We start from the raw sequence: 22,321 nt of genomic DNA, 5'->3' as shown, positions 1-22,321 counted from the left end.
GTGAAGAGATGGAGTCACCTTGACAGGCATTGTATTTTTTTTAATCTTCCATCCTGTACACACATTAGCAATGCCTCGGCAATTGGACATACAACAGGTGTCGGTGCTTGCCAGCCTCACAATTCTGCAAGTCTGACATCAGAACTGTTCTCTCCCCAGTCTCTATCAGGAATACCCCCCCCCCCCCAACAGGATGAACATAAACTAATCCTCCAAAGCTAGGTCATCAAGCGCCCAAGATGATATTCAAATGGGGGTCTTCAGGGCTAGAGTCGGGGCTTTATTTCTTTTCACCAACCACAGCAGGCTTAGAAATATGCTACCTATGACAGACCACAGTATAGTACAGTTGTGTGCACTTACCATAAATGTAGATGTTCGAGTGTATTCAAAGTTGCAGTCATCACATTTGGGTTATCTGCCTGCAGGTAGCCCTCAGCCAGCCTGAATACCAGAATCTTAGATTACTGCGTCAGATGCTGACTCTTTTTTCATGACGTCAGGTTGTCAGGGGTATAAAACATGCAGCTGATGCCATTACATCAGTTTTTCTTGCCCCAGATGTCAGGTGCCCCCACAATGGGAAGCAATTATATGTTATGGTACACCTCCAACAAAAAGCAAATACACCAGAAATCATAAATACACCAAACAAGCAGGAAAGGTAGAACCAAGAGGAGTCAGGGGGCTGGAGGGAGGGTAACCAGGACTACAACAGTGAATACACTCGAACATCTACATTTATGGTAAGTGTACACAACTGTACTATGTTTTTCGTGTTTCAATGTTGCAGTCATCTCATTTGGGTTGATTCCCAAAGCTAAAGAAGGGAGGAGGAAGTTAGAGAGCATTAGGACCAGCTATTAAGCCCTGCAAGACTGCAGAGGCAAAACCAGCTCAGGATTTAGAAAAAATAGGCATGTGGTAATGCTTCATGAAGCTTACATACAGAGCTCCAGGTAGCAGCTTCTAGGATGTCCCTAGTAGGGACTCCTCTGAGAAAGGCTGTAGAGGTAGATGCAGCCCTGGTGGAATGTGATCTTATCCCCCGTGGGGTAGGTTTTCCATGGAGTTTATAGCAGAAATGAATGCAATGGGCTATCCATTTAGAAATGGTTTGCTTTGAAATAGATTCCCCTCTGTCCCTGCAGCAAAGCCAACTAGCAGCTGTTCAGATTTTCTGAGAGGCTTAGTCCTGTCCAAATAAAATCTAAGTTGTCTGTGCATGTCCAAAGAATGCAGTATTGGTTCTCCTTTGTTTTGTGGATTCGGGAAAAAGGTAGGCAAATGAATGGTCTGATTTAAGGCCACACTAGACACCACCTTGGGCATAAAGGAAGGATTGGTCCTGAGGGAAACCCTGTCTGCCTGGAAGATAATGAAGGGTTCCACTGCCATGAGGGCCTGTAATTCAGACACTCTTCTTTGGTGAAGTGACGGCTAGAAAGAAGGCTGTTTTCCAAGAAAGAAATTTCAACTCTGCAGTTACAGCTGGTTCAAATGGAGGTAGAGTGAGCTTTTCCAATACAAAGTTAAGGTCCCAGGCTGTAGTAGGGGCTTGCCTGGGGGGGTCTTACATTTTTGGCCCCTTTGAGGAATTGTTTTAGCAGGGGGTGAGAGAAGAGGCATGAATTTTAATTGACGAGAAGGATAGGCCCTTGCTAAGCATTTCTGTTAAATACTGAAGAATATGAGGTAAGCTGGGCACAGTTGTGCTCATCCCCCGAGTCTGGCTCCAGGAACAGTATCTTTTCCACTTTTCAGCATAGGATTTTCTAGTACTAGGTCTCCTTGCCTCCAGAATGACATCTAGCACCTGCTTACTGAGGGATGCTATTGGAGAGCTCAAGGAATTAGCCAGGCTGCAAGGTTCAGGGTTTGAAGCTGAGGGTGCAGAATCTGGCCCACCTGCTGAGACAGCAAGGAAGGTGCCTGAGGTAGATGCCATGGTTCCAGCAGTGTCATACTGCACAAAAGGGGGTACCACTGCTGGCGTGGCCAGTCTAGTGCAATCAGTATTACCCTTGGCTTGCCCTGTTTGATCTTTAGCAGAACCTTCGAGAGGAGAGGCAGAGGGAGAACGGCATACACCAAGAGGCTTTCCCAGGTAAAGGAGAGGGCATCCACTCTCCAAGCTTGACTGTGGGAAGTTCTTGGGCAGAATTTGTCCAACTGGTAGTTCTGAGGAGAGGCAAACAGGTCTATCTCTGGAGTCCCCCATTTGTTCCTCAACAGGTTGAATATTTTTGGTTACAGTTTCCATTTGTGTGGGTCCATGAGATTACTGCTTAGGTCGTCTGCCAGTGAATTTAGCTTGACTGGCAGGAATTGAGCTTGTAGGTGCACTTGGTAGCTCAAAGCTGTGTTCCACAAAGCCACGGCTAGTCTGCAAAAAGGGTACGAGTGGGTTCCCCCCTGCTTGTTTATGTACCACATAACTGTGGTGTTGTCTGTCTTTACCAACAATTGTCTTGGAAAAATATTGTCTTTGAAGACTGTCAGGGAATTCTGTACAGCTAACATTTCTTCTGGGTTGATATGCAGGTGCATCTGTCTCAGGTTCCACGTGCCCTGAATGCACTGCCCTGCCCTGTGAGACCCCCATGCATAGTCTGATGGGTCTGTTGCTAGGGTTTGGGCAGCAGGGGGTAGAGTGAAGGGGAGCCCCTTGTTGTGGTAGCAGGCCTCTGCCCACCAAACGAACTCTGTCATTATACAAGGAATGATAAAAATCACTGATTCCAGGTCCTGACAATGTTGATACCATAGGCTTTTTTAGATACCATTGTAGTTTCCTCATATGCAGTCTTGCATATGGAATTAGTAGAATGCAAGCAGCCATGAACTCCAGGGCTCGCAGAATTTTCCTTGCAGACAGCTGGGTCTTTGTGGCCAGTAGTTTGAAGTAGGGTGTCAAATAAACTTGTTTCTCTGGAGTGAGGAAAGGCATCTGGGAAGTTGTGTTCAAGCTTGCTCCCAGGAATACAATCGGTTGGCAGGGTACTAGGTGAGATTTCTGTTTATGGTGTACCCCAGTGAGATTAGAAGTTTCTTTACGAATGCCAGATGTTTTAAAAGCAAGTCTTGGCTTTCTGCCTGAATCAGACAATCGTCCAAGTAATGGTATATTTGAATATTTCTCTGCCTGCAAAATGCAATGGCTGGAGCTAGACACTTTGTGAATACCCTGGGCGCAGTAGATAAGACAAAGGGAAGTGCAGAGAAGTGATAGTGCATGGAGCCTCCCCTGAAGCGTAGGTATTTCCTGCAAGATTCTCTTATTGGAATGTGCAGGTAAGCTTCTTTTAAGTCTAAGTTTGCCAATCAGGCATCTTTGCCTAGCATAGGGAATGGCTGTTGAAGTGTTAGCATTTTGAAATTTGGGATTACCAAAAAGGTGTTTTTAGAATAGAGAGGTCCAGGACAGGACACCAAGAGTTGTCTTTTCTGGGTACCAGGAAAAGTCTTGAATAAAAACTTTGAACCCTTTCTTCCACTGGGACAGGTTGAATAGCCCTGATACTTAGAAGAGAGAGAGAACCTGCTGTTGAGCCTCTGCCCATTGATTTGGGGGTAGGTCTGCCCAACCGTTTGGGGTTGGTAGGGTGTGGAAGTGGAATCTGTATCCTTGGAATACTATATTTAAAACCCATTTGTCCTGGATAAGGAGTTCCCAATTTTTTGCATGTAGGGCGCGCTTTCCTCCTAAGGGAGCAGGAGGTTGAGCAGGGCTTGGAAGGGCTAAAGTTAAGTCATTGTGCCATTTTTCTGTGTGTGTGTGTGGGGGGGGGGGGGTTACTACTTCCTGCTTTGGAAGTTGAAGCCCTTCACTGCTTAGGCCTGTGCGTAGCCTGAGACTGTAACCTAGGTGGTCTGCTGCTCCTGGGTTTGGACTGAGAAGGCCTGGAAGAGGCTGGAAGAGGCTGGAAAGGACCAATTCTTTGAAGGCCAATGCCTACTAAATCTTGGAGGCTGTACTTGCAGGAAATATTTAACTTTTTGCTTAGATTTAGCTTTTTCTTCCATCTTTTTGAGGACGACTTCTGATTTGCTGGCAAACAGGCGGGCTTGGTTTAAGGGAGCATCCAGTAATTTAGCTTTAACATTATCTGGAAAGTTTTGCTCCTTAAGCCAAGCATGCCTTATAAAGTACAGACCCAGTGACAGCAGCCCTGCAAGATGCTTTTAAAGAGTCAAAACCACATTGCAAAGTATGTTTACCAACTTGTTCAGCAGAATGCATTAAATCCTGTAATTCTTTATGTTCAGCACAGTAAGGAATCAACATCAATTTTTTGTTTAAGTAGACCCATAATATGCTGCTGGTAATTTAACATATGAAACTGGCAATTTAAAGCCCTAATGGCCAAAGTAGCAGAAGTGTACACCTTCTTACCCCATCTGTCCAAGGCTCTAGAATCTCTATCAGAAGGGGTAGGATTCTTGGCAGCAGTAGCCTTAATGCCCTTTGGTCCTTGGGAAATGGTCTCTGGATCCGCAGTAGGATTCTTGAAGAGGAACTTGTAAGAGTCAGGTACTCTGTAATACCTGCCAGGTTTTCTGGGAGCTGGAGGTAAAGTGTCTGCGGACAGGCTAGATTCCAAGAAAGCATCATCTACAATGTCCAGAACAGGAGGGATAGCTAAACACCTGTTTTAAGGAAGGAGTAAGAATTTCCTAAGTCTCTTTTTGGAGTCAGAGAAATCCTGGCTTTCCCAGCGGAAATGCTCCCTAACAGTGTGCAAGGTTTCACCAAAAGAAAAATTTTCTGGAGAGGAAGCAGAGGGAATGAAATCCTCTGCATCAGAATCCTCATAGGTAGATAAGGGCAAATCCTGGTAATCAGAAGAAACAGAAATATTACAATCCTGATCAGAAGAAAAATCAGTTCTAGGTCTCTTAGAGGGGGAAAGCTGGCTTCCCCTAATTAAAGCAATAAGGTCTTCAGCCATTTAAGCATTTGTTTTTTAGGCATATGGGCCTGACCATGAGGTTTGGACGTCTGTTTTCTAGAGATGGGTCGAGTTTTAGGCCTGGAGGAAGAAGATGGTGTTGGTGTAAAATGCAAATCTGTTAGGCCTGAATACACCCTCAGAAACCGGTGCCTGCACAGCGGCTCCAGACCCATCCAAGGTAGACACATCCACAGGTACAATAGTCAAAGAAGCATCTTGCGGCATAACGGACTCCGAATGGGTCTCAGTAGAGGCCTGTGAATCTGAAGTAGCGGGTATCGGGGGCTGCAAAAGCACCTGAGTACCAGCAGACTGGCGACTAGCTTAATGGAAGCGTCGTCGGCTGTTTTGGACCTATGCGGTTTGTCTCTGTCTTTACACTTACTTTTTTTGGAATATCGGTAATCGGATGGCTTACTGAAGCCATTTCTGGACTGTTACACAGAGTACCAAAATAATTAGCTCCAAATATAGACAGATGACGAATAGTTCGGGGGTTGAACAAGGCAAAAAAACAGCGAGGGACGTCGTGGTCTGGGCCTAAGCAAGGAATGCAGTACGAATGAAAATCTTTGAGATATTTGCTTTCCACAGGTAAGACAATTGTTAACTTTTACTGACATCGGTTAAGAGCAAGAAAAAGGATCCCCAACGGGGTACTTAGCTTTTTTGAAGACTTTGGTTCTGAAACTCGAAAATTAAAATTTCAGGAGTTGGACGACCGGCACTTGCGAATTGCTTCTGCTTCGGGCACTGCGTGACAAGAAAGACTGATGTAATGGCGTCGACTGCATGTTTTATACCTCTGAAGACCTGATGTCATGGAAGAAGAGACAGCATCTGACGCAGGACTCCAAGACTCTGGTATTCAGGCCAGCTGAGGGCTACCTGCAAGCAGATGACACAAATGTGATGACTGAAACAGTGAACATGAACATCTCACCGTGGACACAAGAATACCCCTCATCAGCACACCACTAAAACTTATCTTACCAAAAATTCCAAAATAAACTCAAACTTTCAACATAATGAAGCTAGCTATAAAGTCTATAAGACAGGAAAGAACTCAAGCGCCATACTCCTTACAACTCACTCTATTCACGTTATTTATAAGTTTCTTCCTTGGAATCTTCATACCCTTTCCTAACCCCACTTGCTTATCTTACCACCTGTTAAGGCTACCTCATTCCCCTTCTCTACCACCTTTCTCCATATTAACCACTCTCTTCTACCATCATGTAAACCAGAACTTTTTGCACCATCCACACTCATAAGATGCCTCATATCTATTAAAAATCTGTAAAAACTGTATATGTGACTTATGTTTACACTTTAAATATTACATCATTCACTGAAGAAAAAGTAGAGTTGTGTAAGAGCTTACCATAATAAAGGATGTCCTACTGATCACAGCTGCAGTATTCCAATACTTGTTGGTTATTCTGTCAAGGTAACTGGATGTCCAGCCTGTGTACCAAAGTCAAAAACCTTCTTGATGCACCATACATCCAGCCTATGACCCAAGCCCAAGGGCATGGGGGTACATAAGATGATGTATGGGCAGGAGATCCTCAGATTATCTTGCCACCAGGCCTAAAGCAGAAGTTCTGCTATTGATCCGAGTTCCATGCCATTTTGCTATCACTGCCAAAGCTTGGTCAAACAACTGCTCCATTGTGTAACCACCTTTTATTACTAAAGCCTTGCTCATGCCAGGCTAGGAAAGAGGGAAGTGCAACTGTGGAAGGCATATCCCTTACAAAGACCTCCCAATTTGTTTTTATTTTGCTTAGGGGCTAAGCACAATTAATTACAGTAGTGCAAAATTAGCCAAGCTTTCAGCCTTAAAATTCTAAGAACCAGGTTAGCTTCCCCAAATACTTATTTGGGGACCCAATGTCTCAAGAGCTTCATGCTTAGCAAAATGGCAGAAACCCCAGCCTCAGACATCCCACATTCACCCTAGCAGTACTACAAAAAATTAAAACCAGATGCTTCTGCTGCCCGGTCCAATTCAAACGTCCCTCCCAGATGCTGCAAGTGTCTCAGTCCTTCTAAGACATCTGCTACCATGACTCCATCAGTAGTCAGTATGTTGCCTCTTGCTTGCATGTATGACAAAATTGAATCTCCTATCATTACAGGAGAGAAAGAGAAAAGTATTGTTCTGTAATAACTTACCATAACCTTAGATGTCCTTCTCTTTTATATGCTGCTGTATTCATGACATCAGGGTGTTTTTGCCTCTGGTGAACACTTGTACTTCCAGCCGTATACAAAAGTTAAATGTTACTGCTAGGGTGTGAGTTACGTCCCATGCCTATCTCGGACATCGGTCGTAAATGGACGTCAGTTATATAGCAGACGTCAGCACGCACCTCTCCAGAACTGAATGCTAGATACAGCAACAACGGAGTGGTTACTCCAGGAATCAGGCAAGTGTGAGGGGGAAGGCTGGGTGGGAAACTATACAGCAGCATATAGAAAAGGACATATAAGGTTATGGTAAGTTCTTGCACAACAAATACTATGTCCCTCTATTCATATGCTGCTGCATTTGTAACATCATGGAGAGTGCAAGAGCTCCTGTCCTAATGAAGGGGTGGCGGACCAGAAGCACCTTCCACAAACCCAAAGAGGATGGCTCCAGCAAATCCTGCCCTGGCTCTAGAGACCATATCCAGTTTGTAGTGTCTGGTGAATGTGTGAACTGAGGACCAGGTAAGATGCCCCTACGACAGCAGCTGTATCCAATCCTTTAAGGAAAGCCCATGAAGAGGACACTGCCCTGGTGGAGTGTGCCCTAACTGGGGCTGGGAGTGACTTACCATGATTAGTGTAGCAAAAGGAAATGTTTTTTGATATCCAAGAGGATATAGTTTGCTTGGAAACAGGTTGACCCAGGGCTCTAGGGTAGTAAGAGATGAAGAGCCTGGCAGATTTTCTAAGGATTTGGTTTTGTCCAAATAAAACCTTAGCTGTCTGTATACATCTAGGGAGTGAAGCATTCTCTCTGCTCTGTTCTGCGGAGAAGGGAAAAGGTAGGCAATTTTGATTGTCTGATTTAAAGACACATCATTAACTACTTTGGGCATGAACATGCGATTGGTACATAAACATACCCTGTCCTTGGGAAAGACAGTGAAGGGAGGGTGTGCCATAAGGGCCTGGAGTTCGGAGACCCCTCTGGCAGAGGTTATGGCCACCAAGAATATTGTCTTCCAAGTGGAGTGCTGGAGGGAGCAGTCTTTGGGTGGTTCAAATGGTGAGAGTCTCAAAATGTTTAGGACAAAACTAAGGTCCCAAGGAGGTGGAATGGGCTTCCTTGGTGGCCTGAGGTGTACAGCCCCCCCTCAGGAAGAGTTTGACCACCAATCTAGATCCCAAAGATGGTACCAGAGGCAGGCAATCTGAGATGGCAGATAGGTGGATTTTAATGGAGGAGTATGACAGTCCAGACTTCACGAGATCACACAGGTAAGACAAAACCACTGGAGGCTCTGCAGTCAGTGGTTGCAGGCTGTTTTTCTGACACCATAAGGAAAATCTCTTCCACTGTGACAGGTAGTATTTTCTAGCAGTTGGTTTTCTGGCCTCCTGCAGAACCTGGAACACGTCCTCTGTATGTAGGTGTCTGAAGGGAATCAACGCCCTATCATCCACAGTGTGAGATTCAGTGTGGACAGTTGAAGGTGTTCCCTTGTCCTGTGTGAGCAGGTCCATTCTCTGGGGTAACTTGTGGCAAATGCCCTTGGCGAGTTGAAATAGTACGGGGAACAAATGCTGCCTTGCCCAGTAGGGAGTCACCAGCAAGATTTGAGGTTTTTCCTATTGAATTCCTGAACGAGAGGGAAGCGGGGAATGCATATGAGTACATCACCTTTCAAGAGATTGATAGATCATCCACCTTCCAAGCCTCTACGTGAGGTGCCCTGGAGCAGATGGGTGGGAGCTGTCTGTTCATGGGGGAGGTGAAGAGATCCACATTCGGAATACCCCATCGATGGACCTGATCTAGAAACACTTCCCTGTTCACAATTCATTTGTGAGGCAAAGTCAAGGTCCTGTTTAAGGAATCTGCCATCAGATTGTCTGTGGAGTGAACATATACTGCTTGGAGAAGGATTTGATACTCCAGTGCTATTTCCCAAGCCTGCAGTGCTAGTCTGCACAGGAGGTAGCACCTTGTCCCCCCCTGTTTGTTGAGGTACCACAGCACAGTGGTATTGTCTGTATACCACCTCAAGGTGTGTGGGAGAAGCTGACCCTTGAAAATATCCACAGCTAGCATCAAGCCTCTCATTTCCTTGATATTGCTGCAATCTTTTTGTTGAGTGGGGCTCCATGCGTTCCTCACTCTCCAGTTTCTTAGGGTTGCCCCCCAGCCTGTGTCTGAAGCATTCGGGTGTGTGGGCTGGAGGGCAAGCCCTGGTTTGACTGAATCTAGGAGATCCACCACTGCAATTCCTTGGACAGGCAAGGAAGCATGGGGATCATGAACTCTAGAGGACGTAGTTCTTGTTTTCAGATGTTTATCAACTACCACTGGAACTTCCTCATGAGTAGCCTTGCCAGGGGGAGCATGGGAATAGTCGAGGCCATGAATCCTAAGATTCTAATAAATTTCTTGGCTGAGATGGTTTTGAGAGGCAGGATCCCCTGGAAGAAAGCTGTGAGGGTCACAGTCTTTTCCGGTAGTAGGCAAGCCATCATTTCCCTGGTCAGAATCAGACAACCTAGAAAACACCTGCTCCTGAGAGGATGTCAGGGATGACTTTTTGTAATTTATGGTGAATCCCAGACCTGCAATGAGAGAGATGGTGAACTGCAGGTGTTGCAAGGCCACTGAACTGGAGGTAGCCTGAATAAGGATGCAGTCTAGATACGAAAAAAGCTGTACTTCTTTCATCTTCACAAATGCCATGACTGGGGCCAGACAAATAATCTTGGGGCTGTAGAGAGATCAAAGGGTAAGGCACAGACTGACAGTGTATAGAATCCACTGAGAAGAGGAGGTACTTTTTGAAAAGTGGATGTATAGGGATGTGCAAGTAGGCGTCTTTTATTTTTACACTAGGAATGCCTGAGGCAGAATAAGTGGAAGAAGGGTTGGTAGAGACAGCATCCTGAAGGAGGGTACTCTGAGGAAGGTATGGAGGTAGGATAGGTCTCTAGAAGCCTTCCTTTCTGGGGAACCAGGAAAATTCTTGAGTAAAAACCCTTTCCTCTTGCATGAGATGGGACCTCTTGAATAGCTCTTGGGGAAGATGTTCCTGCAGGCTGAGGGAGAAAAGGGGGATTTGGTCTTTGGGTGGGGGAAGGATGCCTTTGGGAGTGGGTCTGGTCTCCCAGATCATGAAGTATCCCTGCTGTATGACAGATAGGACCCAAGACGTCCTGGGTAACCTGCTTCCATGCGGGAAGGGAGAGGCGCAGGGAAAGAGGGGTGTCTGGTTGAAGGGTCTGGTAGTCACAGATTACCAGGTTTTCCCTGAAAGGACTGTTTAGAGAATGGAGTGGAGACAGACAGACCTGGAAGGGTGCCATTTCCTGTGGTCCTTTCTAAGCTTAGCTTGTATTCTTTTAGCTGAAGATCTGAGAAAGGAAGTTTTAGCTGGATAATTTCTCTGAAAAGCGTGGAACTGGGGATACAAAGATATGTCTCAATTCTTGCAGTTCCTTGCCTTTGGTCTGGAGGGTCTTAAAGAGTTCAGCAGCTGCTGAACCAAACATGTTTTTGCTGTCCAGGGGCACATCTAAGAACTTGGCTTTGATGTCATCAGCGAGGGGTTGCAACCTTACCCAAGAATACCTTCTGATGACTGATTCAGAGGTAGCCGCCCTTGCAGATGCTTTTACAGCGTCGTAGCTGCACTTGGAACATTTGGTCACTTATCTGCAGGAGTTCAGAAGAAAGGAAATCTTAGCTTTAGAAGGGGAGTCAGGGAGCTCTCCCAGTTGTGTGACCACATCTTCCAAAAGAGCCAAGGAATACTTGGTCATTTCTGTCTGGTAACTGATCGCTCTTATTGCTAAGGTGGGAGAGGTATAAGCTTTCTTTCCCAGACGTTCCATCATTCTGCTCTCTTTGTCAGAGACCATTAGAGAAGTGGAAGGAAGTAACTGAGGTTTTGTCATTTCCAACTGCAGGAGAGGCTTTATAGTGGAAGGTAGCTTCCTCGGATACCTTGCAGAATCTACCTGGATGCTTGGGTGCTGGTGCTGTGAGTCAGGGTTTTTTTAAGCAGCCAGGAAGGCATCCAGAAAAGCAGGGTGTACTGTGGTCATGGCAGTAGGGCTGGTAGACTCCAGTTGAAGTTCATAGTATCTCTTTTGGGTCTCTGCGACTTGACTGCTGTCCCATTTGAAAAAAGTTTTGCACTTTGGTGATGGTCTCACCAAAGGTGAGGTCCTCACCAGGGGAGTCAGTGCCACTGGACTCCTCCTCTGGTGAAGCATATCCCAGAGGAGAAGCGATCTGGGAAGAGTAGGTGAGGGAATCATCAAATGAATCCTCTTCTTCTGAAGAGACGTCCGGAGCAGGCCCCTTAGGGTTAGAGGGCATACAGGCCTGTGCAGGTGTTGGGCCCTGATGCAAGGCAAGACAGGCATTGAGCAGGCCTTGGGTAAAGGCCTGCTAATCCGGAGGCTGTTCAACAGGTGAAGCAGTCAGAGGTTGAGAAATATGTTTAACTTTCTGTTTTCTCTTCTTATGGGTCTCAGGGAGAAAAGATTCAGAAATGCAGTGAAAGGTAGGAGGGCCAAACGCTGGCCAGCACTTCACTAAATCAGAGACTTTGATGTAGTGGAATGCTGGCTGGCGTCTGGCCCTCCTACCCCCTCACCGCATTTCTGAAGGGTAGGAGGGCCAGATGCCGGCCAGTACTCCACTACATCAGAGACTTTGTCTTCATGTACCATGATTTGGGGGACGCCGCATGAGCCCTCGGACATAACGAGCCTAGGTTATCCCTCAGCGACTAAATCGGACGCCTGAGATTCCCTCCGGGATGTGACCTCGGGCAAAGGACAGATTTCCTCAGGGCCTTCCACCAAAACTGAAGGTAGCTCCGAGGACTCCAGGTCGGACTCCGAACCTTCACTAGCCTCGACAGCATCAGCTGGAGTGCGGGGCTCAGCAGTCTGTTCGGGCCTCCTCTTTTTGGCTGGGGGCTCATCCGAATGTTCCGACATCAGGTCCATCCTAGACGTTTGAGTCTCTGATTTTCAAAGTATAGTTTTAAAGCTGCAAGTTGGCTTCTGATGGTCTTGGGGACAAATGCCTGACAAATACTACAAGTGGTATGGTAGTGTTCACGGCCTAGGCAGAATAGGTAGAGCTCATGCGAATCCTCATGTAGAATTTGCCATCCACACCTACACTTGCCCTTCCTACTTGACATGTAACCAAAAACAGTAGCAAGTAACAAAATAGAAAACTCCTAAAGGGTACTTATCTGAAGTCGGATGAAAAAAACGCTTCCACTGGCAATGTGGCGACCAGAACTGGCAGTCACAGGTGGCAGAGAAGTTCTGGAGAGGTGCTTGCTGATGTCCACTACATAACCTATGTCTACTTATGACTGACATCTGAGAGAGGTGTGGGACGTCATGTGCACCCTAGCAGTAGCATTTAACTTTTGTATACGGCCTGACGTACGAGAGTTAACCAGAGGCAAACTCCCTGATGTCATGAATACGGCAGCATATGAATAGAATGACATCTCAAGGTGATTATTTCCAAGAGACTGGAGGACATATCTCAGACTCTAGTTAGAGATCAGGTACCTGGTTCCATTATCGAGGTACACCAATGTTCTGCACCACCATTCTGTTACAGCAGATGTCCCAATGAGGAAGAAGAAACAAAAGACTGAACATTTCTCCTCAGCAGATGTCCCATGTGAAGGAATGACTGGATTATTCTCAGGCTTACACAAGGCCATCCTATCCTTGATGAATCCTTCCTTTCTCACTTCTCTTGCCTCCCCCTTCTTTGAAAAGGCAGTATGAATCCTCTTCAGAGGAGGAAGAATTAGATTCAAATGGAGTCACTGGCTTATTTCAACAGAAAACTTGTCATCAGATTGCCCATTGGAAGAAATTTCCTTTGGTGAAAGTCTCCAGAGTTATACAACACTTTCACTGGGACACATACAGAAAAGGTACTATGAATTACTGAACTAAGAGCCCTAAAACCTGGTCAATAATGAAAAAAATGCACACACAAACTGGTAAAGATGATGATGTCCACCTTTGTGGGACTGCTGAGTATCAGGAGAGGAAAAGTACAGTTCTGTACACTTATCATAAATGTAGATGTTTGAGTGCATTCACTGTTGCAGTCCATCACCTGTGGGTTATCCATGCTGTGGTAGCCCTCGGCCAGCCCGACTACCAGAGTCAATATTTTTCCTGCGTTGGCTGTTGTCGCCTATAGACTGACATCAGGTTATCAGTGCTATAAAGCAAGGCAGCAGATGCCATTACATCAGTTTTTCTTGTCCTAACCCATCAGAAGCAGAAGGAAATATGGTAAAGTGGTCATGGTGGTTAAAAGCCACCATGGAAAGCTTATGTGTCTCTCTAAGCAAGATGTTATAAGGGGAAGGAGGGAGGGAAACCAGGACTGCAACAATGAATACACTCGAACATCTACATTTATGGTAAGTGTACACAACTGTAACATATTCTTCAAGTTTCACTTTTGCAGTCATCACCTGTGGGAGGATTCCCAAAGCTAGGGAGAGGGGTGGAAGGATTAGTTAGAGACCTAGGCATGGATCAGCATGACCTGCAGAACTGCAGACACAAGCCATGCCCTAGTCTTAGAGAAAAGAGGTAGGTGGTAATGCTTTGTAAAGGTATGGACAGAGGTCAAGGTGGGAGCTTCCAAGATGTCCCTGGTGAGAACTCCTCTGTGGAATGCTGTGGAAGTGGAGGCTGGCCTAGTGGAATGGGTACAAATAGACTTAATGGGTGGTTTCCCATGTAGTCTGTGGCAGAAATGGATATAGTGTGATATCCATTTGGAAATGGTTTGCTTGGAAATGGGCTTGCCCTCTGTTTTGGGGCAAAGCTGACAAGAAACTGGTCTTTTTCTGAAGGGTTTAGTACGGTGCAGATAATATCCGAGCTGTATGCGCACATCTAATGAGTGCAGAATTCTTTCCCCCTTGTTTTGATGGTTAGGAAAGAAGGTGGGTAAATGTATGGCCTGGTTGAGGGTCACTTCAGATACCACCTTGGGCATAAAGGAGGGATTAGTCATCAAAGAGACCCTGAAGGGCTCAACGGCCATGAGTGCCTGAAATTCTGAAATCCTTCTGGCTGAGGTGATAGCTAGTGCGAAAGAAGTCTTCCAGGAGAGGTATCGCAATTCTGCTAAAGCAGCAGGTTCGAAAGGTGGTAAGGTTAGTTTTAATAAAACATAACTCAGGTCCCAGGCTGACGTAGGTGGCCTTCGGGGAGGTCTGATATTAGAAGCCCATCTCAGGAACTGTTTAATCAAAGGATGTGAGAAGAGGGGCTAGTCTGTATCGAAATGAGCTGAAATGGCTGAGGCATGGATTTTAACAGAAGAGAAGGAGAGGCCACTATTGAGTAACTCGGCTAGGTAGTCCAGGACAAGCGGGATGTAAGGTTGTGAGGTAATGCCCCCCTCTGGACTGGGTCCAGGAGTAGAATCTTTTCTATTTCCCTGCGTAAGATTTTCTGGTGCTGGGCCTCCTGGCCTCTGTGATAATGTCTAGGCACTGTTTGCTTAACAAGGGCCCCTTGTTTGCTTTTAAAGTAATAGCCATGCTGACAGTTTGAGAGTCTGCAGGTCTGGGTGCAGCATTCCCCCCACCTGGATCAAGAGGTCTGAGATCAGTGGAAGCTGTAATGTCAGGCTGCACAGTAAGGGGTACCAATGCTGTCTGGGCCAATCTGGAGCAATGAAGATGACCTTTGGTCTCTCCTCCCTTACCCTGATCACTACCTTGGGAATAAGAGGCAGAAGAGGGAATGTGTGCACAAAGAGGGAGTTCCAGGAGAAGGTCAGGGCATTAACCTTCCACGCTAGGTGGTGATACTCCATAGTACAGAATTTTTCATCTGGTGGTTGAGGTGTGAAGCGAAGAGATCCACCTCCGGAGTTCCTACTCCTGAATGACTTGCAAAAAGATTTTTCTGTGGAGCTGCCATTCATGGGGGTCCAGTAAGTTTCTGCTTAGGTAGTCTGCCAGGGGGTTGTTGATCCCTGGTAGGTATTGGGCAATTTAGGTGTAATCCCATGGAAGAGGCAGTCAGCCAGAGATTCATGTCTAGCCTGCACAGAGGATAAGATTGGGTCCCTCCCTGTTTGTTAATGTACTACATTACTGTGGTGTTGTCTGTTTTGATAAGGAGAACCCCTGGTCTGAGATGGGGTTTGAAGGATGTCAGAGCCTTTTGTACTGCCATTGTTTCCCTCTGACTGATGTGTAAGGGAAGGTGCTGAGCATCCAAAAGACGTTGGGTGCACCTGCCTGCTAGCTGAGCGCCCCAAGCAATGTCTGAGGCGTCGGTGGTGATGGTCTGCCTGGTAGGGCGGAGGATGAAGGGAAGACCTTTGTTCTTGGCGCAGGCCCCTGCCCACCAGAGAAACTCGGCCCTTATACAGGGGATCAGAGGTGGAGAGGTCTCTCTAGAGGCTGAGAGTGCTGACACTAAAGGTTCTTTAGATACCACTGAGGTTTCCTCAGGTGAAGCCTGGCCAGAGGAATTAGAAGGATGCAAGATGCGGTGTACCCCAAGGCTTGCAGGAACGTCCTCGCAATGAGGTGACTTCTGGAAGCCAGCTGGGTAAGTTAGACAGGCAGGAAGCTCTGCTTTTCTGGGAATAGCAAGGCCATTTTTGGGATGATGTGGCCAGCAGTGCTCCCAAGAAAATGATCTTCCTGGAGGGTGTTAATTTGATTTCTTCTCGTTGATGGTGAAATTAGGAGGGTTTTGACAAAGAGAAGGTCCTGGAGCAGCTTTTCTTTGCACTCTGCCTAAATGAAGCAGTCGTCCCAGTTAAGGGTAGATCTGCATATTTCTCTGTCTGCAAAATGCTATAGCCAGGGCTAAGCATTTGGTCAATACTCTGGGAGCAGTAGATAAGCTGAAGGGTTGTGAGCCTGCTCTGAAGTCCAGGAATTTCCTGCATGATTCCCTTACGGGGATGTGGATGTAGGCATCTTTTAGGCCTAGGGTCATTAGCCAGGCATTTTTGGTCAGCATAGGCAGCAGCTGCTGTAAAGTTAGCATTCTGAATTTGGGGGCCAACAGGGAGGTGTTCAGAATGGATAGATCCAGGACGGGGCACCAAGTGCACTCTTTTCTGGGAACAAGGAATAGTCTGGAATAAAAGCTTTTGCCCGTTTGATCTGAGGGGACAGGTTCTACTGCCCCTTGGGATACGAGAGGCTGGACCTGTTTCAATGCCTCTGCTCACTGATTTGGAGGTAAGTCTGGGTACCCTCTTGGAATTGGCAGTTCGTTGAAAGAGAACTTGTATCTCAGAAAAATTATTATTACAGATAGCCAATTTTCTTTGCAGAGGGAGAGCCTTCCTCCTAGCTTTTGGTGAGTGAAGGGAGGGCAGAGGGAGGAGTGGGAGTCACTGAGAGTTTTTGTCATAGAAGGATGGCTTAGAACTCTCTTGCCTTTAGGGTGGAAGTGGTCCACTGTTTGGTTCTCTGCTGCCCCTGGGATAGGGGCCTGGGTGGTCTGTCCCTGCGGGGCTAACCTTGCCCCAGTCTACTAGGTGCAGGGAAGGACCAGTGCTTAGAGGGAAAGTTCCTGCTGAACCTGGGAGGTTTAACCTGAAAGAAATCTTTTACTGTGTGCATAGATTTTGTTTTGTCTTCCATCTTTTTAAGCACCTCTACTGCTTTTACTCCAAACAGGCGGCCCTTATCCAGGGGTGCATCAATTAATTCAGACTTGACATGATCAGGGAGAGACTGTTCCTTCAATCATGCAGGTCTCCTAATGACAGATCCTGACACTGCTGCCCTGCTTGAGGCTTCTAGGGCGTCATAGCCACAGTGTAATGAGTGTTTGGCCACTTGACAAGTAGAGTGCAGTAAATCTAACTCTTTCGAATTGGCACAGTCAGGAAAGGTAAAAATCTTTTGTTTTAATAGTTCCAAAGTGTGTTGACATATTAACATGTGGAACTGACAGTTGAGTGCTCTGATATCTAAGGTTGCAGAGGTGTATCATTTTTTACATCTGTCCAGAGCTCTGGAATCCTTGTCGGAAGGAATAGGATTCTTGGCAGAACTAGTCTTAGCTCCTTTAGTTCCCTGTGTAATGACCTCTGGGTCTGCACAGGATTTCTGTACAGGTATTTGTGAGAATCCGGTACTCTGTAATACCTGTCAGGTTTACTGGGAGCAGGTGGGAGGGCGTCAGGGACTAAAACTGGATTCATGGAAAACATCATCCACCACGTCTAAGAGAGAGGGGATTGCCAGCAGTCTGTGCTGGGGCAGGTCCAGAAACTCTCAGTCTTTTCTTAGACTGGGGGAAGTCCTGAGATTCCCATTAGAAATGTTCCCCGAGGGTGTGACGACTTTCCCAAAAGGAAAGGTTTTCTGGTGGGGAGGCAGAAGAAATGGATTCCTCTGCATCTGAATCCTCAAGCAGTCAGAGGTTGTTGTTCCTCTTCAAAATCTAAATAATCAGATTCCTCAGAATCCTGTTCTGTCAATTTCAGGAGAAGGGTGTCTTTTCCTTTTAGAAGTTGTGGCCTGACTAGCCCTGATAAGGGAGATAAGATCCTCTGCCATTTTATGCATTTGTGCTTGGGGTGGTGGAGTAGGAGCAAGATGGTATGTAGAGGCAGATTTTCTACGAGTGGGCTGGCTTCTAGGCCTAATAGCATCCATCGATCTGAGAGAAACAGTAGTCGGATAAGAAGACGTCTGTTTATGTCTAGATTCGGTAGTGCGAGAGGCCTCCTTGGAAGCCAGTGCCTGCATCGCGGCACCGGACCCAACTGAAGCAGAGACCGCCAAAGGCTCAGAAGACAAAGAAGAAGAAATCTGCGGCATACCGGAATCGAAAGGGTCTCAGTAGAGGCCTGCGTAGATATATCGAGCATCAGGGGCTCCGAAAGCACCTCACTGAATTCCGGGGAACTGATGACCTGCTTAGCGGTAGAGTCATTGGAAGGCTTAGCCTTGTGTGGTCTGACTAACTTCATCTCTACGTTTTTTCAGAATGTCTATGGATTTTTGGCTGAAAGACACCATTTTGGAATGCGGAGATGGAAGATGAAAATATCCATCTACAGTAAGAGCTCTACGGCGAATGGTTCTCATGTTACAGAGAGCACAGAACTGGCAATGGGGGACATTGTGGTCTGGGCCTAAACAAGTGACGCAGCATGAATGGAAGTCTCGGAGTGGGATCTGCTTTCCACAAAAGACAATTGTTAACTTTTTCGGACATCGGTTAGTGCAAGAAAAAAAGATCCCCAACAGGGTACTTAGCTTTAGACGTTTTCAGCTGTAATTCAAACTCTGGTAGTGACTGACCGGCACACTTGCGAACTGCTTCTGCTTTAGGCTCCACGGCAAGAAAGACTGATGTAATGGCGGCAGCTGCCTTGCTTTATAGCACTGATGACCTGACGTCAGTCTACAGGCGAAAGCAGCAGACGCAGAAATCACTGACTCTGGTATTCGGGCCTACCGAGGGCTACCACAGCAGGGATAACCCACAGGTGATGATTGCACCAGCGAAACATGAAGAACATCTGCAAATACATACTTTTAGCAACTAACTATAAATACTTGTTTTCTTACACATTTCAGAACATGCCAGTGGTCTGCTTTTAAACTACTCCACTGAGGAAAGATCTCTAAAGATGGACAGAACAGAGTCCCAATGAATATACCAAAAAGGTGCTGATCCAAGCTCTTTCCTTTATGTCAATTTGTGGCCTGGCCTATGGTCATCAGCATATTAAAATAACTGTAAACTGAGAGCTACTATTCAATCTTCCACTGACTCAATTGCTCCACCATGGGTTCGGCCATGGTAACAACTAGTGCAAAGACAATGGTCTCAGAACAAAACATTTTCCCATACCATACAGGCGACGCATCCTTCCAATCCTATACTGTGTTTTTTAGGGATCTAGGCACTCCTGTTGATAACTCATTATCTTTTAATCATATCTTACCAGTTGTTCACAAGTCTTCTACCCGGCTCATCTAATCACCAAAGGCATCTCCTCCGGATCCAAAGAAGTCTTAATTCCTCATTATCGGTTTATCATCAGATTGAATGCAATACCCCTCTTTTCATATTATTTGTCTAAATGCATTACTTAAGATCTCAGAGGTTCTTAACTAATCAGTGGCCTCAAAAAAACTCTCTGTACTCAGTTCTTTATAGACTCCTCTATGGGAATCTGTATCTAGCTTTTAAACCATGAAAGCTGCAACTCTGTATGACCCATTCCTTCACAGGACAAATGGGTCTTGAAATACCTGGTTATTACCATACAAGACAAATTGGCAAGAGCAACTCTCATCCCAGCATATCCCTTCTCTGGAACAATACATGTCAAGCAGAGGGGCATCCTTGCACCTTTAAGGTAAACCTAGATAACTGGATAGGCAGCCAGAAATTCTCCCCAGATCTCTCTCTCTCTTGTAATACCCTACTTGTGGCTGGTAGGAATTCCTGAACACAGGTTATTAGCTAGGCTTGTAATGGTCTGCAGACTGACTGCTCCATATTCAACTATGAATCACACTGCTTTCTTGGACTATAAAGGGAAACTAGAAATTGAACAATCAGTAATACTTACATTCCACCCCCCCCCCCGGGTCTGTAATGGTAATAAAATAAAAAGGGATCAAGTTTCTCAGGGACAATGATGCAATTTACAATAAAACATCTGCAATGTTACAAGGAGAAGAATAAAAACACAAAGCAAACACTGATATTCTGGAACACCAAAAGATCTGCTTAGTATGCCACTGCACCTCTCCACACAGCAAAATATAATAGTAAGCCTTTTTTCACAGGTCATTTTCTGAGTTTGGCGCCATCAGCCCTTTCTGAAGCATAAAATCACAGCCTTTGTTTATAGTGGCAAAGAATACATATTACAGCACCTCATAATTTTAAGATGTACCTGGTAAGAAGGCACATAAGCTGACGAACCTCCTCCCTCATGGATGCACTGCCACGTCGCAGATTGTACTCAAAAAGTTCTCTAATAAGTCCTTGTGACACAAGGATCTGCCGGATAGTGCTGTTTGTGGCCAAGGCACGAAGAAGTGTTATACAGTGTTCTGTAACTGCTGATGCACACCCATAACATTTGGTGGAAGACGTATGTCCGCAGCCAAGAACCGAAAGAGCTCTGTACTGACTAGCAGTAAAGGTGGGCTGTACAGTTGTGCGTGAGGATTTGGTAGCTGCTTCTCTCTGCTTAAGGTCATATTCTAATAACTCCTTTCTAGATGCAAACACTTTCTGCAAGAAAAATAAGAAAACATAAATAAGATGTGCCTATTTCTGCACATCCAAGTGGGATACGCAATAAACATGCAAATTATTACTCACTATAATCAAATAGTTCAACTTGCATGATGCAATCCTGTGGAAGTGAAACCTTTAAAATGGACTACATATTAAAGTATTTCAAACAGTTAAAAAGACGGTCATGCATTTTCAGAGAACAATGCAGCTTATATTTGCAATAAAAGATACATTACCAAGGAGAGTACCCAGAAAGTTCTACACTGTACATAGACTCTTTTTACTACCCCCCCAACCCATATGGAGCTTATAAAAATGGACACATCTTTCAAAATACTGCCCTGCTGGCAGTTAATAAATATCCACCATTTTCAGTGTTTCCCTCAAACTATTAAAGATATAATTTAGATTTGTAATACTCTCTTTAAGCCTGCATATGTACCTGTTAAGAGGCATTACTTTAGATAGTTGTAAATATAACACAGGCTGAAAAAAAGCTACAATGTTTCTAAGGAATGCAAAGAAAAAATGCAACTCTGGAGACTACAAAGTGTATGCCTGGCTACATCCTAGCCAATAATATCTTCAAATACTGAAACTATACAGAATTGCTCCCACTTCTGATTCTGAGCATCTTCACTCCATTCTTTTTGGGCCACTGCATGAAGTGGTATATATCAATGTGACCTTTCAATAGCTGTGCCCCACATGCGAAGAACTCTTGACCAGTGGGTTGCAAGAATCTCTACAACTAAGGAAAATTGCAAAGACGCAGCTGTAATCATACTTTGGCCAGTAGGGCATATTTAACAGTTATAACCTCTCTCCGATGTGCTGTACTGGTAATACTATGCAGCTGTACAACGGTGCCATGAGGGAGCCACCACATTCTTATTTGGTGACACAACATTTACCTACTGTGGCAGATGACTTGTCAAGGTCCCATTATTATTACTGGAGTTCGCATCCTGGGCAAATGTCAACCACTGCACATCTCCTCAGCTACATCCCTGAGAGAGACAAGCAGACACTGCCTCATCATTTTCCTTCACCTCAATTATTAGCTGTTCCAGTGCTGTTGCTGCTACCACTAATAAAAGCAAAAGGTGCCTCAGCTCAGCTCAGCAGACAGTCAAATTCAAAGGTAAAGGAAAACTTGATAAAATAAAATTGTGGGGATAAAGAAAGCTTCAACTAGAAAAACATAAATGTTACTTAATAGTAAGATAACTTTCTTAATCTTCTTCTTGAAATAAACCCTAAATAACACCAATTTGGGCAACAATGAAAATGATTTACTTTATAAATATATTATTTCCAAAAACATTTTTATGGGGGAGGAGCAAATCAAGATTTTTTTTTTTAATTCCTGACTTGTTAGTCCACTAATGAGTTCCCCCCAACTCATTGTTCCCAACACAGCCCCCTCCAAGATGATTAACCAATTCATTCCTCGTGTGAGTATATAGTGAGGATCACCATGATGGCCATCAATAAGGCAGCCATTAAGAATGTGTGTTATTTTAGCTTTATTCCCTTTGCCCCTCTCCTAGCAACAGCCTATGGGGGGAGCGTTCAATGGTCACAAAGACTAAAGTCCTCTCACTTGCTCAAGAGGCTGTCATCAGTAGTCCCCAACCCCCATTTTCTTTGCGCAGTGTTAACTTTTCTCCATAAAGTCATGGGCCTCTTCCTCATCCAGTCAAGCTCTGACAGCATATTCCCAACCCCAACTTCCACTTGTCCTTCTCGATGACTAATTCACGGTACCCAGTTGTGCCATTCGAACAGAAGGCCAGGCATCTCTAAGAAGACAAGAGTCCTGCCCATTGAGCATAGCCAGCCCATTC

The 22,321-nt window shown here is 45.4% G+C and overlaps 1 protein-coding gene across 1 annotated transcript in view; it reads right to left on the bottom strand.

Annotated features, from left to right (window-relative positions):
- UBR4 (ubiquitin protein ligase E3 component n-recognin 4) overlaps positions 1 to 22,321 on the bottom strand; it is a 3,959,899-nt gene that overhangs the window by 799,291 nt on the left and 3,138,287 nt on the right. The window contains 1 exon segment of the mRNA XM_044087073.1: positions 20,122 to 20,465. Coding sequence (XP_043943008.1) covers positions 20,122 to 20,465 — 344 coding nt within the window.

This window comes from Protopterus annectens, chromosome 1.part1, assembly GCF_019279795.1.
Source record: "Protopterus annectens isolate FY-2018-M chromosome 1.part1, PAN1.0, whole genome shotgun sequence".
NCBI lineage: Eukaryota > Metazoa > Chordata > Ceratodontiformes > Protopteridae > Protopterus > Protopterus annectens.
The sequence above is the reverse complement of the archived record's forward strand: the minus strand, read 5'-3'. Positions and strand labels throughout refer to the sequence as shown.